This window comes from Erpetoichthys calabaricus, chromosome 10 (assembly GCF_900747795.2).
Source record: "Erpetoichthys calabaricus chromosome 10, fErpCal1.3, whole genome shotgun sequence".
NCBI lineage: Eukaryota > Metazoa > Chordata > Cladistia > Polypteriformes > Polypteridae > Erpetoichthys > Erpetoichthys calabaricus.
Genome location: NC_041403.2, coordinates 161,024,617 through 161,038,738, shown reverse-complemented (window position 1 = coordinate 161,038,738; position 14,122 = coordinate 161,024,617). Strand labels below are relative to the sequence as shown.

Below are 14,122 nucleotides of genomic sequence, written 5' to 3'. Positions count from 1 at the left end.
AAAATATACAGGGTGGTCCAGATCTAATTATGCAATTATTGCATTAAATGTTGCATAGTTAGATCTGGACCACCCTATACATACATACATACATGTATATACATATATACATATACATATACATACACATATATACAGTCGACCCTTGATATACGACCGGCCTGACATGCAAACAACTTGCTTTACGACCAAAATTTTTGTTTTGAATTACGACCAACATCTTGCGTTACGACCCAAATGTGGTCATGTGTATCCGCTTGTACGATTGTGAACAAACAGCCGAGAGCGTTTGTAAGTGTCAGTCAGAGCCCAGATACATGTGTTTGTGGACGTAAATTCGGTCAGTGCAGTGATTTATATAATTTATTTCGATAATTGCTAAGGAAGGAAGCGAAGGTAACGAAGGTAAAGAAAGCGATCACAATCGAAACGAAGAAGGAAATTGTGTGGAAATATGAGAGTGGCGTTCGTGTGACCAATCTCGCTAATATGTACAGCATGTCGAAATCCACCATCTCGACAATTTTACAAAGAAAAGATTTGTATAAGGAAACTCATTCCAAACAATAGCCACCTTCCATTTCATTCTCCTCCTCCTTCCTTTCTGCAAGCCAAAGATGTCAATTTAAATGGTGATTACAGTATGAAATTGTTGTTTCTGGTAGGCTAGGCACTTTTTATAACTTTTTGGTTAGTACATTAGAAAAATTATTGGTGTTTTTGGTAAATTATGCACATTACACAACCCTTTTCTATTAAAAAAAGTTAATTGTTGCTGTGGGCGGTTCGGAACGCATTAAGTCTTGACTTACAACCAACTTGAGTTACAACCAGCCCTCGCAAACGAATTGAGTTTGTAAGTCAAGGGTCCACTGTATATTATATATATATATGTGTGTAGGGATGGGAATCGAAAACTGTTTCAATTCCTTGGAATTGTTTGCCATTTTTGCAAACGATTCCCCTATCGATTCCAGTCGCCTCGAATGACGTCACCGCGTTGCGTAGCGTCATTTACCCAGCAGGAAACAAATGCTCAAAAGTTTGGTTATACTTTATGAGAAAGGACGACAACAGGGCAACTTGCAATACTTGCAAAGTAGATATTTCATCAAAGGGAGGAAACACTACGAATAAGCAAAAGCATTTGCACACAAAACATGCGATAACCTTAAATGAATGTTGTGTTTTTGATCCGCTCCGGACTAGTGAATCTCAACCCAGCAGCAGCGGTAACGTTTGCAGGTCCTCTCCCGTTAATACGGCAGGTAACTAATCAACTAACATTGCATATTATGTTAGCGCGATTTGCCTTATTGCAAAACCTGCTATTACTGTGCATTGCATTTAGATGACCATGACGAGAGAGACAGACAGAGTCTGGCTGTCTCAGATGCTGGCAGTTCTCGCTGCAGTCTACCGGTAGCTTCTCCTTTCACAGAGGCGGGGAAAAGTAAAATGACACAGGCCAGGATAGATGAATGTCACCGAGCAGTGACTAAGTTTGTGGTAAAAGGCTTGCACTCATTTGCCACAGTAGATGCCCCCGATTTTCAGTAAGTGAATGTGTTTAATTGTAGGCTAAGTCAGGGAATGTCAAATTTGCGTGTTCTCCTCTTACCAGATGTTTCATCCATTTCCATTTCTGAGCTGAAACATGTGTTGAAGGCAGCCGTCACTGCAGATGGATGGGCAAGTTTTAGTCAAGATCATTACCTCACAGTAACGCTGCATTATGTCAGGAATGGCCAGGCTCAAGAAAAAGTCCTCAAAACCAAACCAGTGTACCAGGCACAGACAGGGACAGCTGTAGCAGAGGAGACTGATGAGATCTTGGAGGAGTATGGTATCAAAGACAAGGTTGTGGCAGCCACTGTTGATAATGCGGCCAACATGGATGTAGCTGTCAAAATAGTTGATGGTTGCAGAATTGCACTGTGCACAGTTCCATTGGACTTGAGTTGATTGTATTTGTTGCTGGCTGATGTAGTTTTATTTTTGAGTGCTCAGCTCATATATACTTTTAAAAAGGAGAGTGTAAATGTTACTGGACATTCTTGTGTAATTGCCACAGAATAATTTATGTTATACTTTGTTATTGCTACAGAAGAATATTTATTTTATTATTATTTTACATTTACACATTTTTTTCTGGGGACCCCGTGGCACCCCATCGAGGAGCCGTAGGCTGTGGATCTCTTAAGATCTCACTGTTGGGTTTGTAAGGTCATGCTACTCCTAAATTTCTATCTTGTTCAAAGATAAGATATAAAACAAAGTTCTAAACTAATCGACCTGTGTGTTCTCCTTTTTTAAAAATAAGAATCGATAGGAGAATCGATAAAGAATCGAATTGTTAAACAGAATCGAAAATGGAATCGGAATCGTGAAAATCTTATCAATTCCCATCCCTATAGATATGTGTGTGTGTGTGTGTGTATGTATATGTGTGTATGTATATATATTTTAATATACTGGTACTAAAAATACGCATTTTAAACATGGTGTGATTGTTATATCTTTTGTATCCAACTTTGAGCTCATTGCAGGAAAAGGTTTTTTGCTGAATGGCACAAGAATATAATTACTACAATGCTGCCATTTCCTTGAAAAGATGAGGATAAAAACTTCAATATTATGTGTTTCGAATTGAATTCTAAATATAGAGGCCATTTTCAGTGAACCTTTATACAGCATATGGTGTGTAAAAATAGTTTGTAGTGCATCCTAATACTTGGTCGTATCTGATTTTTACCGTGCGCTAATCCTGGATTAGTTTTTTTAGAAATGTAATCTCAATGCTTTGGTTACATATCGGCAAATTCCAAAGATGACTGGAAAAGCATATTATGGTCAGAATCCTGGAGCCGTCTTTGCTCTGTTGCAGATAACATTGGTATTTTGTGTATATTCAAGGATGAAGCCAACTGAGGTCCCGTAGATAGACAGACAGATACTTTATTGATCCTGAAGGAAATTCTAGAATGTGTCTCTTGGCACACACACTGAGGTCGTTCTGCTCTTGCGCAGTTGTGCATCTGGGCCTTCTCCTTTCCTGTCCTTGTTAGATCCACTTCACCCTGTTCTTTCAAGACATTAATAGGCACCTCTGTATGAAGTGTTCACTTTCTTAGCCATCTGTCACAATCTGCTTCATTCTGTATAAAAACAACAGACAGACATGTGTCTTGAGAAAGTTGTTTAATTTTTGAACCCGGAACTGAACTTAAGAAACGCCAGTGCCTTGCAAGTGAACAGAATAACAGGTGTCAGCGGTGGTAATGCAATGACAAAGGTTTCTCTAATAACCAATTAGCTTTAACACATGACTAATTAAGACTAAGCCAAGGAAGTTGACAGTTAGGGCACTGAAGGAATGGCTGCTGAAAACGGGGCTTTAATTTTAATAAATTAAAAATCGGTCATTTCAAGCAGTAAGGAGCAGTTAGCAACACTAGTAAGGCTGTGGGTGTATTTTAAAATTAATTTAGTTGTATTTTGATTTTAATAAAGACATCAATTTCTATCAAAAGCCCGAGTTCCCTCGAAAGCTTGCATATTGTAATATTTTTAGTTAGCTAGTCAAAGGTGTTATTTTGCTTCACTTCTCACTACACCAAAAGCATGAAAAATTCCAGGTGTGTCCAGACTTTTGACTGGTAGTGTATGTTTGCTTATATTTCTATTTTTCTTCCTCTACGAGTTTAATGGGAGCCCATTCCCAACCCAGGAGTATAGTACACAAGACGCAGCCCAGTATTGGAGGAGATGCCATGGCACACTTCTACACATAGCCACACTCACTCGGAGGATAAGTTATGGAAAAATCCCACGCTGATAAACAGTGGCTCGGATACAGACTACCTCTGGGTTTCAGAAGGAATGATAAAACATCTCTGTAGCTGCGTTTGCCAAAAATTTCCAAATACAGTAGAGTCCCGCTAATCCGAACCCCGCTAATCCGAAAATCCGCCTAATCCGAACAGGACTAGGGAAAAAAAAGTAAAGAAAACAAGTTTTTTCAAGTTATGTCGTACGTTTAATGTACATTTAAGAAACTTGTAATTTTTCAATTTCGCTGTCTAACTAAAAATCCAAAATACAGCCTTACTTAAAATTGAAACAAGTTCGAATTTACTCACATATGTAGAATCCATGTTCTGTACAGCATTTACACAAAACGTAAAAAGCAAACCATTATCTAAGAGATAAAGTCAGTGATCTCCTTCTGACGCAACAAACTAAAACGGCTTGAAGAAGCAATGTTTCGCCAACGCCGCATAAACATAACATCTGTTGGGGTTGCATCGGCGTGTTGCTCAACGTAGCGCAAAGCGAGATCAAGGGCACTGGCTGCGGCAGTGTGTGGAACAACATCAGTCGGCGCGTCCCCTTCCTCCTCACTGTCGTCTGCGTCGAGATCAGCTGACTTTCCCTGCACAGCTGCCACAATGTCCTCATCTGTGTATTCTTCATGGCCACAGTCGTCAACGGCCGTCCACTCTTCCACGCACTCTTCTTCTGCATTTTCACAACCTGGCATTCTTTTCACCAATTGAAGAAGTTCGCAATTTTCTTTTGTCGGGGGGAAAACTGTTTGGACAAACTCTAGCTCAGGCCAGAGATTTTTCCAAGACTTCTGTAAGGATTCCTTGCATGTGTTTTCCCAAGCTTCAGCAACCCAGTAAATAACATCTTTGATGTTCATTTTCATGAGTTTATCCAAAATTGTTAGCTCTTCATTATCTTCAAGTAGGCTACGAAGAAGCATTTTTCTATAATTCTGTTTCAAAGCCTGCAAAACCCCTTGGTCCATTGGCTGCAAAATTGATGTGACATTTGGTGGGAGAAAAATAGCCTTGATATCATCGCAAACAAGTTGCATTTCTTCTGGATGTGACGGAGCATTGTCTATAAGTAATAAAGCACGAGGAGGCAATCCATTTTCTTTGTTAAACGCCTTTACTTTTGGCACAAATTGCTTGTCAAACCATTCTTTGAACAAGGCACGATCCATCCAAGCTTTCTTTTGATTTCTGTAAAAAACAGGGAGAGAGTTCATGTTCATGTTCTTAAAACAGCGTGGTTTTGCCGATTTGCCGATAACCATCAGTGGAAACTTATTTGTGGCAGAAGCATTGCTGCAGGCCAACACAGTTAGGCGCTGTTTATCCATTTTAAACCCTGGTGCAGATCGTTCCTCTTGTGATGCAAGACTTTTGGTAGGCAATGCTTTAAAGTTAAGTCCTGTCTCATCTGCGTTGTAAACTTGCTGGGGCGAGTAGGAAGAAATGATGCATTTGAACTCCTCAAGGTATTCAACAGCTGCTTCGTTGTCCGCTGACAATTTCTCCCCAGTTATTGTAAGCTGCCTGATTCCGTGTCTTTTCTTCCATCGGTTTAAGAAACCACAACTAGCCGTAAATGATACGTCACCGTCCATGAGCTTGTTCAATTGAAGCGCCTTTTCTTGAATTAGAGGGCCAGTGATAGGGATTCCTTTCTGTCTTTCTTGTGTAAACCATAAGAAAAGTGCTTCGTCCAATTTTTCATAAGAAGACACTGTTGTCTTGCTACGTTTTTCAATCGTTTTTTCACTTGTGGTAGTGCAAAACTGCTCAATTTTACCTCTGTTCTTTTTCCAATCGGAAATTGTTGCTTTCCCGACACCAAATTCCTTCGATAACTGAGTGGCACTTTCACCTTTGTGAAGTCTTTTCAACACTTCCAGTTTTTCTTTTAATGTACACGACTTATGTTTACATTTGCTTGCCATGATGATTAACAGCAGGGACAAGCACAGAATGTAAAGAAACCACACTACACACCACTCACAAGGACTCACAAAACACAGGGCAAGTGCGCACACACGAACAATAACATGGCACAAAACACATCACTCAGCAGTAGCAGGTGGCACACTGACTCAGTGACTCATAGTTTGGGAACGGAAATCAAGAGGAATGCGTAGGACTAGGCGGGGGGTCTAGGTCACTGCCCTTCCGCTACTACTCACGTACCGTCATATCGATTTTACCTCCGATCACAGTCACACTACAGTGCAGTTTAAATTGCAGTATACTAGAATACGTAATTTCTTACCTTTAATTCTTGACACATCAGACGCTTAATACGCCTCATAAAGTCAATATATGGCATTATATGACAAAACTCCGCCTAATCCGAATTTTCGCTAATCCGAACAGGGTTCGGTCCCAATTAGTTCGGATTAGCGGGACTCTACTGTAGTTCAAATGCATCTGCCAGAAAGCCATTCCAGTACTATCTATCTATCTATCGATCGATCGAAAATGAGCCTAACAAGTCAAAAGCAAACTGTTCAAAACGAACGAAGCAGCCAACTGAGGCGCCTGAAATTCATGACATATCCTGTGTGCCAACAAAAGGCCTCCAACTTTCTTTCGTTATTAATGGTCGGAGGATGTCGGCCAATGAGAAGTGTGTTGTTACATTTGAATGTAAATGAAATGTACATATCTGGCTTATTTTTTGTGACTGCTTTGTACATGGTGGGTGCAGTGACGTGTCATTTCAGTACGTGCTCCCAATGTGTAGTTACTGAAGTGTAGAATTCTGAAACTTTATTAAATTAGTCAGCAGCTAATAAAATGCTGTATTTTTAATGTTAAAGTTGATATGCTAATATTCAGGTCTAAATAATTTAAAACTGAATGAAAATAAATATTATTCTTCATGCATCAACCAACAATTTGCTGCCATTCATAAATATTAAAATGAATTTTACCTGAATATTTAAAAATAGCACAACATTCTCAGGCCTACTTGTAATTCAATTTAAAGTGAATGATTTCATGTTCCATGATTTAAAAATAATCCAGCTATTACAGATTGCTATTGGCTATACCAACTGAGTGAATCAAAGGGGAAGATTAACTAAGCGTGTGTGTGTTTTTGTGAGGCCACATCCATGAGCAGCGATTTGTTGCACACTTAGTAGTGCAATTGCATCGAGTGTAGCCTTGGTGGCTCTTGTTCAGAAAGCGGACGCCACTTGGTTGTTTCACAATAATTAAGAGTAGGTATATAAGTAGGCTTTACAGTTCTGTTATTATTTTAGCCCTAAAATAGTGACTTAACATCAGGGACCTATTTTATGGACCTTAAGGTTAGTGTTTAGGTGAGGGGCAGGCCGTCCCAAGTGGCCTCTGCTTTCTGAACAAGACCCACCTTGAGCAGTTTCTTGTGCAGAATGGAAAACTCACTTCTGAATCTGCATCTGAAATTTGTGAGCATCTTCGCACCTTGAGCGAACAGTCTTACATCAGCACATCGGATTTTGACCAGGGAGTTCTTGCCACTTCGCAACATGGCCGGCCAAAGTAGCATATATACAGTACATTGGTCATTTCTAGTAATTCGGACTTTGGCCACACCTCACGGCTGAACTTCAGGTTTTGGCCGTAACATACACGGTAATTAAACAGGCAACAATTAAAACTTAAATGCAGCTGCTAAAAACTAAAACTGGCAATTAAGGCTTCTAAATTATAATGGGCCAAATAACTAAAATCCCAAGAACTGCATTGCTTTAGTAATAAATAAATAAATGGGTTCTAATTAAGAAAATGGTTGAAGTGAAAACCTGCAGCCACTGCGGACCTCCAGAACTGTAATTGAGGACCTCTGATTAACAACGTAACTAAACTTTGTCTTTGATGAATGAAAGCGCTAACAAGGCCTAGAGTTAAATTGCAACTTTCATGATCTGAGTTCTAATGGGAAACTGGCTGAAATGAAAACCTGCAGCCACTGCGGCCCTCCAGGACTGTGATTGAAGACCACTGGACTCTATCTACATCGTGAGCATTTGCAGTCATTTTAGTGTGGGCAGAGATGCTTTTGTATATGATGTGAAAATGCTTGTGTGGACGGAGATTGTTTAAAATCGCTATAACCTAGTAGTGTGGACGTAGCCTAAATGAGAGCAGGAGAGAATGCAAATCGGGAAGCGGTAAGCCCCCTGTAAGTGGTACGTGTAAAGCCAGCATTACAAGGCTTCGAGTCGGAGAGCACGTCGCACTTAAGGTATGCATTTGCTGGATCTCATTGCCTTGAAGATGACAGATTTTTGTGACTCCCTCACGACTTCCCAGCAGTTGCAAATTTCCCGTGGTGCCTTGAAAAATTTGTTGCGGTCGACACATTTTGGCAGCCTTTTCACTTTTTTCCACACAAAAGATGAGAAGGTGACTACAGCTTTGTTCTGGCTCTAAAGTTTCACAGTACAGAACGTCTGTTTCCCGTCGTTTCTTGAAGTTGCCATTGTGCTGCTCTGTTTTTCTTTCTCTTGTATGTTTGATTGTATGCTGTGTGCTCAAGCCAAGCGGTCATTGATTGTCAGCTCATCTCAATGACTTGTGACAAAGGTCGTGCCCAGTCACGGAGCACAGTAGCGTATGGTAGCCAAGTTGCGAGGAATGACGTAATACGTACCAATTATAAAGCAATTTGAAACTCTACCTCTCACCGGGGCAGCCATGTAAATACTTGACGCTTTCAGAATTAATTTGGCATTCAACAGCACGGCACAAAAACGTTGCTTGGCTCCTTCTGTAACAAGCTGCTGCCACGGGTCCAAAGTTGAAAGCGCAGAGGGGGTGGCACAGGTAGATGACTTTCAGGCTCAAAGATTGTCAGGTTTAATATCCAACTAGAAGTTCCAAAGGGTGGATGTGACTATCTGCTCCTCAGCAAAATGCAAGTCTTGTGTTCCCCAGCCTCTACCTAATCCTTAACTGTCCTTGTGATTCTTTCACAGACACGTGACACGGACGATACGGAAGATGTGGAGATTGCAGTGGACAACGTTGCCTTTATGGATGAATTCTTCAGTCAGGTGAGCCAACCCGAGTGACAAAAGCCAGCATGGGATGTTTCTGCATTGTGAGGCATCCAGCCATTGGCCGGTCGGCTTGCCTGCCTTCTACCTGTATGCTCCGTCAGGTGTTTGGGAGAGAACTATCTTCTATTGCAGACAGACAACCCTTATTTTATATAGTGCCTTTTAGTACCAAAGAGCATCTCAAGGTATCTCATAAGTGCACAGCTGAAATACAAGTGTAAATTTTCAAAAGAGGTGGAACACAGGTAGGATGAGCAACCTGTTGGAGATGACACCATGAGTCAAAGAAAGAGGCGTGGATTGAACTGAGCACCCTTGGAATTGTATATAGTGCCTTTCTGTGGTGAAACTATCGTGAGGCCCTTCATTACTACAGAGCTCCATTTGCTCTCTGTGGGCCTGTACAGATTAACTGACTTGCATGTTAGGAAACTTCTTTTAAACAATATCTGCAGCCTCCCCTGTAATGGTTCCAATGGATGCACCCGTGTTACATCAGATGTAATGAAGCCTGCATGTGAATGTCAGTATGGCAAGCCTGAAGAAATATGGGAGCGCGTTAGCTTGTGATGCCTGGGATAATTTGCACAACATAGGCGTAACATTTACAGTTTGCACCAATCAACACAAAGGAGCCCAGTTAATACCCTGGGATTTATTCTGAGAGAGAGGTCCTTCAACACCTGGATATATTTAGTCTTTGGCAAAACATCTTCTCATTAAATATGAACTTCTTATATATACAGTGGGTTCAGAACATATTCAGACCCCTTCTCTTTCTGCACACTTTATTGTGTTGTAGACTTAATTTTAAATGGGTGAATTTGCCATTTTTTCCCAATAATCTGCATTCTCAAACCCAGAATGACCAAGTGAAAGGCATGTTTTCAGAAACTAAAAACTCTTACCCCCTAGAAGTATTCAGACCCTTAATTCAATACTTTGTAGAAGCCCCTCTGGCAGCAATTTTAGCTTTGTTTTTTTGGGTAGCTCTCTGCACGTTTGCATGCCTTTATTTGTGCAGTTTACTCCATTCTTCCTGGCAGATCCTCTCAGGCTCCATTAGAATGTATGAGAACACGTCTGTAAACTGCCATCTTCAGATGTTCCATGGGGTTCAAGTCTGGGCTTTGGCTGGGCCAATCAGGCACACTCAGAGACTTGCCCTAAAGCCACTCCAGCATTGTCTTGGCTGTGTGTTTTGGGTCATCGCCGTGCTGAAAGGTGAATCTTCACCCCAGTCTATGGTCACATCCACTCTGGAGCAGGTTTTCTTCAAGGACCTCTCTGTTTTTGGCTACATTGTACCCACCTCTCAATTCTGACCAACCTCCTTGTGCCTGCCACTGAGAAGCAATCCCACAGTACGATGCTGCCACCACTGCTTCACCGTAGGGATGGTGCTAGGCAGGTGATGAGCAGTGCCTGGTCTTTGCCCGATGCTGTGCCCAAAGAGATCAATTTGTGTCTCATTAGACCAGAATATCTTTTTCCTCAGTTCTCGGAATACTTTAAATGCCTTTTGAGTCCTTGTCCATCACAAATGTCTGATTGATGGAGTGCTTCTGGGATGATTGTCCTTCCAACAAGTTCACCCATCTCAGCAGATGACTTCTAAAGCTCGGTTAGAGTGACCTTTGGGTTCTCTGTCTCTTCCCTGACCAAGTCCCTTCTTGCCTGCTTACTAAGTTTATTGGGACAGCCTATTCTGTGAACTACATCTTCCATTTCACAATTATGGAGGTTACCTGGGAACACTCAAAAGCATTAGAATTGGTTTTATCCATTTGTCCTGATCTACTCCTCGCCACCATTTGGTCACAGATATCTACAGAGAGTTCCTTGGACTTCCTGGCTTGGTTTTTGTCGTGTCATGCAGCGTGAATTGTGGGACCTTCTCTATACGGGTACACGTGTGCCATTGTAAACGATGTCCAATCAATTTAGTTTATCACAGGTGGTCTTCACTCAGGTTCTAGACACTTCCATCCATCCATTTTCCAACCCGCTGAATCCAAACACAGGGTCACGGGGGTCTGCTGGAGCCAATCCCAGCCAACACAGGGCGCAAGGCAGGGAACCAATCCCGGGCAGGGCGCCAACCCACCACAGGTTCTAGACACTTCTCAAAGAGAATTAAAGACAATGGCACACACCTGAGCACAATTTGCAGTGCCACAGCCAAGGATCTGAATATTTCTAGGAACGAGAGATTTTAGTTCCACACTTTTCTGAACAGATGTTTTCACTTTGTCATTATGGGTTGCTGAATGTTCATTGATGGGTAAAAATGGCAAATGTCTTCTTCTTTTGGCTGCTCCCGTTAGGGATCTACAGCAGATCATCTTCTTCCATATCTTCCTGTCCTCTGCATCTTGTTCTTTTATACCCATCACCTACATGTCCTCTCTCACCACATCCATAAACCTTCTCTTAGGCCTTCCTCTTTTCCTCTTACCTAGCAGCTCTATCCTTAGCATCCTTCTCCCAATATCCCCAGCATCTCTCCTCTGCACATGTCCAAACCCACCCAATCTCACCTCTCTGACTTTGTCTCCCAACCGTCCAACCTGAGCTGACCCTCTAATGTCCTCATTTTGTAATCCTATCCATCCTCGCCACAGCCAGTGCAAACCTTAGCATCTTTAACTCTGCCACCTCCAGCTCTGTCCCCTGTTTTTTGGTCAGTGCCACCATCTCCAACCCATATAACATTGACGTCATCAACTAGAAGGTGGATCTGCTAGAAGTGATGATCACACTGTTGTCTACACAGAAAAATATACAGAACGTTGCCTTTACAGCAGCCACAAAACAAGCTGGTAGTAGAGATTGATCCAAAAAACCTTTAAAGTCCACATCTTAACCAGTAAGCCATACTGCCTGCCAAAAGGTGCAATGTTGTGGAATTAATGTCCACATACTGTATTTACCATCAGATCCAGCTTCCTAAGATCAAATCCTGCTCATGACTGTTACCTGCGTGGAGTTTTCAACATTCATCTGTATGGATTTTCTTTGGAGTACTCCAGGTTTTTTCCCACAACTCCAAAGACCTTCTTGTTGGATGCATTGATGGTTCTAAATTTGCCCAATATTTTCAGGGGACTCCCCCTACAGTGGACTGGCATCATGCCCAGGGGCTGTTTCCTGCCATGTTCATAGTGTTAATGGGATAGCTCTGGCCTTCCTATGACCCTGAATTGGATTAGGTTGTTTGAAGAATGCAATATAACAGCCTTTATTTTATATAGTGCCTTTCAAGGAAAAACCTGGGGTTTGGTGGCAGAATTGGCACTCCAGCCACCATAAAAAAAACCTCCCACTGTTCCATTCCATCTGAACTAGTGTGGTGCTGAGGTGTCACCCGTTGCGGGTCCTAATCTGGAATCCTGAAGTAGATTTGTCATGTGGTGGGTGCAGCAATGCGCCGTATCAGCGTGTGCTCTTAACCTCCTCCTCCTCCTTTCAAGATTAAACACCACACCAAAGTGCTTTAAAAACACAGCAGTGTGTAAACATTTTGCACATACTGTATTTCAGTGCCCGCTCCAGGGCTGTGTCTTGCCTTGAGCCCTGTGCTGCCAGGATGCCTGAGATTTGAATTAACTGGGTTTGACTGAGAAGGTGGGATAACACCGGTGACTTCTGTATGCTGTAGTCCCAACCCTGTGCCCACACTGCCAGCTCACAGTTATGAAATGAATGCCCAATTCATTTTATGCATTGCATCTGTAGTGTGAGCACAGGACAATTTAAGTGACACTCCCGGGGTATAAGGGCAGAAGGAATGCGATAAATACCGCGGTCTTGTGCTTTACAGGCAACGCAACGGTGCCCAGGCAGCTAGACCGCCAATGTGTCTTACACTCTCTCGCTGTTTTCCTTAATTTCAGATCGAGGAAATCCGAAGCAGCATTGACAAGATTGATGAAAATGTTACTGAGGTGAAGAAGCAATACAGCATCATCCTTTCAGCTCCCACAACAGACCAGAGTAAGTGGCTATAGGTGGCCGTTATGCATCTGGGACTGGATAATGATAAACAAAATGGCATAGATCTGGCGGGGGCCTGGGCAAAGATACCAGTTGGTATGGCAATGGGCTTCTCAATATATGGCCACAAGTCTTTTACTGTCCAGGTATCTGGTCTCACTAGCATTTCAACTTCATACACACACATCTATTAGGAGTCAAATTCCTGATGTAAAATAAAGACCACAGGGCCCATGGCCCATTATGCCCCACAGTCCTTAGGTTTCCAGTCAGATTTATTTAGCATGGTGCAGGTTGTTTAGCTGCTGTATTAATGACCCTATGCACACTTCTGTTGGGATAGTTTGGATATTGCTTTTATGCCCACAGGCCTCTATTAGATGTTGGGCTCTGGATGTCTATTAGTGTGACTGTGGACCTTTTCTAGCATTCAGGGTTCAGAATACCTATTAGTGTGACCAGCCTCAACTTGATTTCAGGTCAGGATAAGGGCTAATATGCACACCATCTTCCTTTGTTTACCCAGTTAGTGTAGTGATTATTATGCCCACCGGCCTGAATTAGGTGACAGATTTTAGGTAGTTGTTAGTGTAAGCACCCATACAGAGCAGTGTTAAGTGTACGTACAGGCATCTTGTGGTGTGTCCAGTTAGAATTCAGCCCATTAGGTGTCCAACTATGGTAACGTTTATTATATCTGTAGGGCTTCACAATCAAATAATATTAATCACAATTACCAGGAGCAGATCTGCCATCAAGGCATTCTTAGTGCGTGACAAGTTGTCTTTTCACCAATCCCACCCGCTCTGCTCGATGACACAAGGAAGTATCTGTGCGATGAGATGATCAAGGTGTCCCACCATATGCCATAAGTAACAATAAAGTCAAAATGCTCCTGGGGGAATGCTCGATGAAGCAGTGGGAGTGTTCGTGCAAGAAAATGATCCCCCACCTTGCCTCCTCTCCCCATTCACTGAAACTCTGTGTGAAGAAATGCCAAGGGAGAACCTGGGGGTGATGAAGCCAGCAAGTCTCATACCTAAATTAAAAGAGAGAAATGATGCACTACAATAGAGAGAGAGATACTTTATTCATCCATCCATCCATTAGCCAACCCGCTGAATCCAAACACAGGGTCACGGGGGTCTGCTGGAGCCAATCCCAGCCAACACAGAGCACAAGGCAGGAACCAATCCCGGGCAGGGCGCCAACCCACCTACTTTATTAATCCCAAGGGGAAAT

The 14,122-nt window shown here is 42.2% G+C and overlaps 1 protein-coding gene across 4 annotated transcripts in view; it reads left to right on the top strand.

Moving 5' to 3' along the window:
• The window catches only part of stx3b (syntaxin 3b), a 77,333-nt gene that overhangs the window by 15,784 nt on the left and 47,427 nt on the right, over positions 1-14,122 (top strand). For all 4 annotated transcript variants that reach the window (XM_051932675.1, XM_051932674.1, XM_028812288.2 and 1 more), the window contains exons 2-3: positions 8,801-8,878; positions 12,781-12,880. In XM_051932675.1, coding sequence (XP_051788635.1) covers positions 8,801-8,878; positions 12,781-12,880 — 178 coding nt within the window. The remainder of the gene's footprint in view (positions 1-8,800; positions 8,879-12,780; positions 12,881-14,122) is intronic.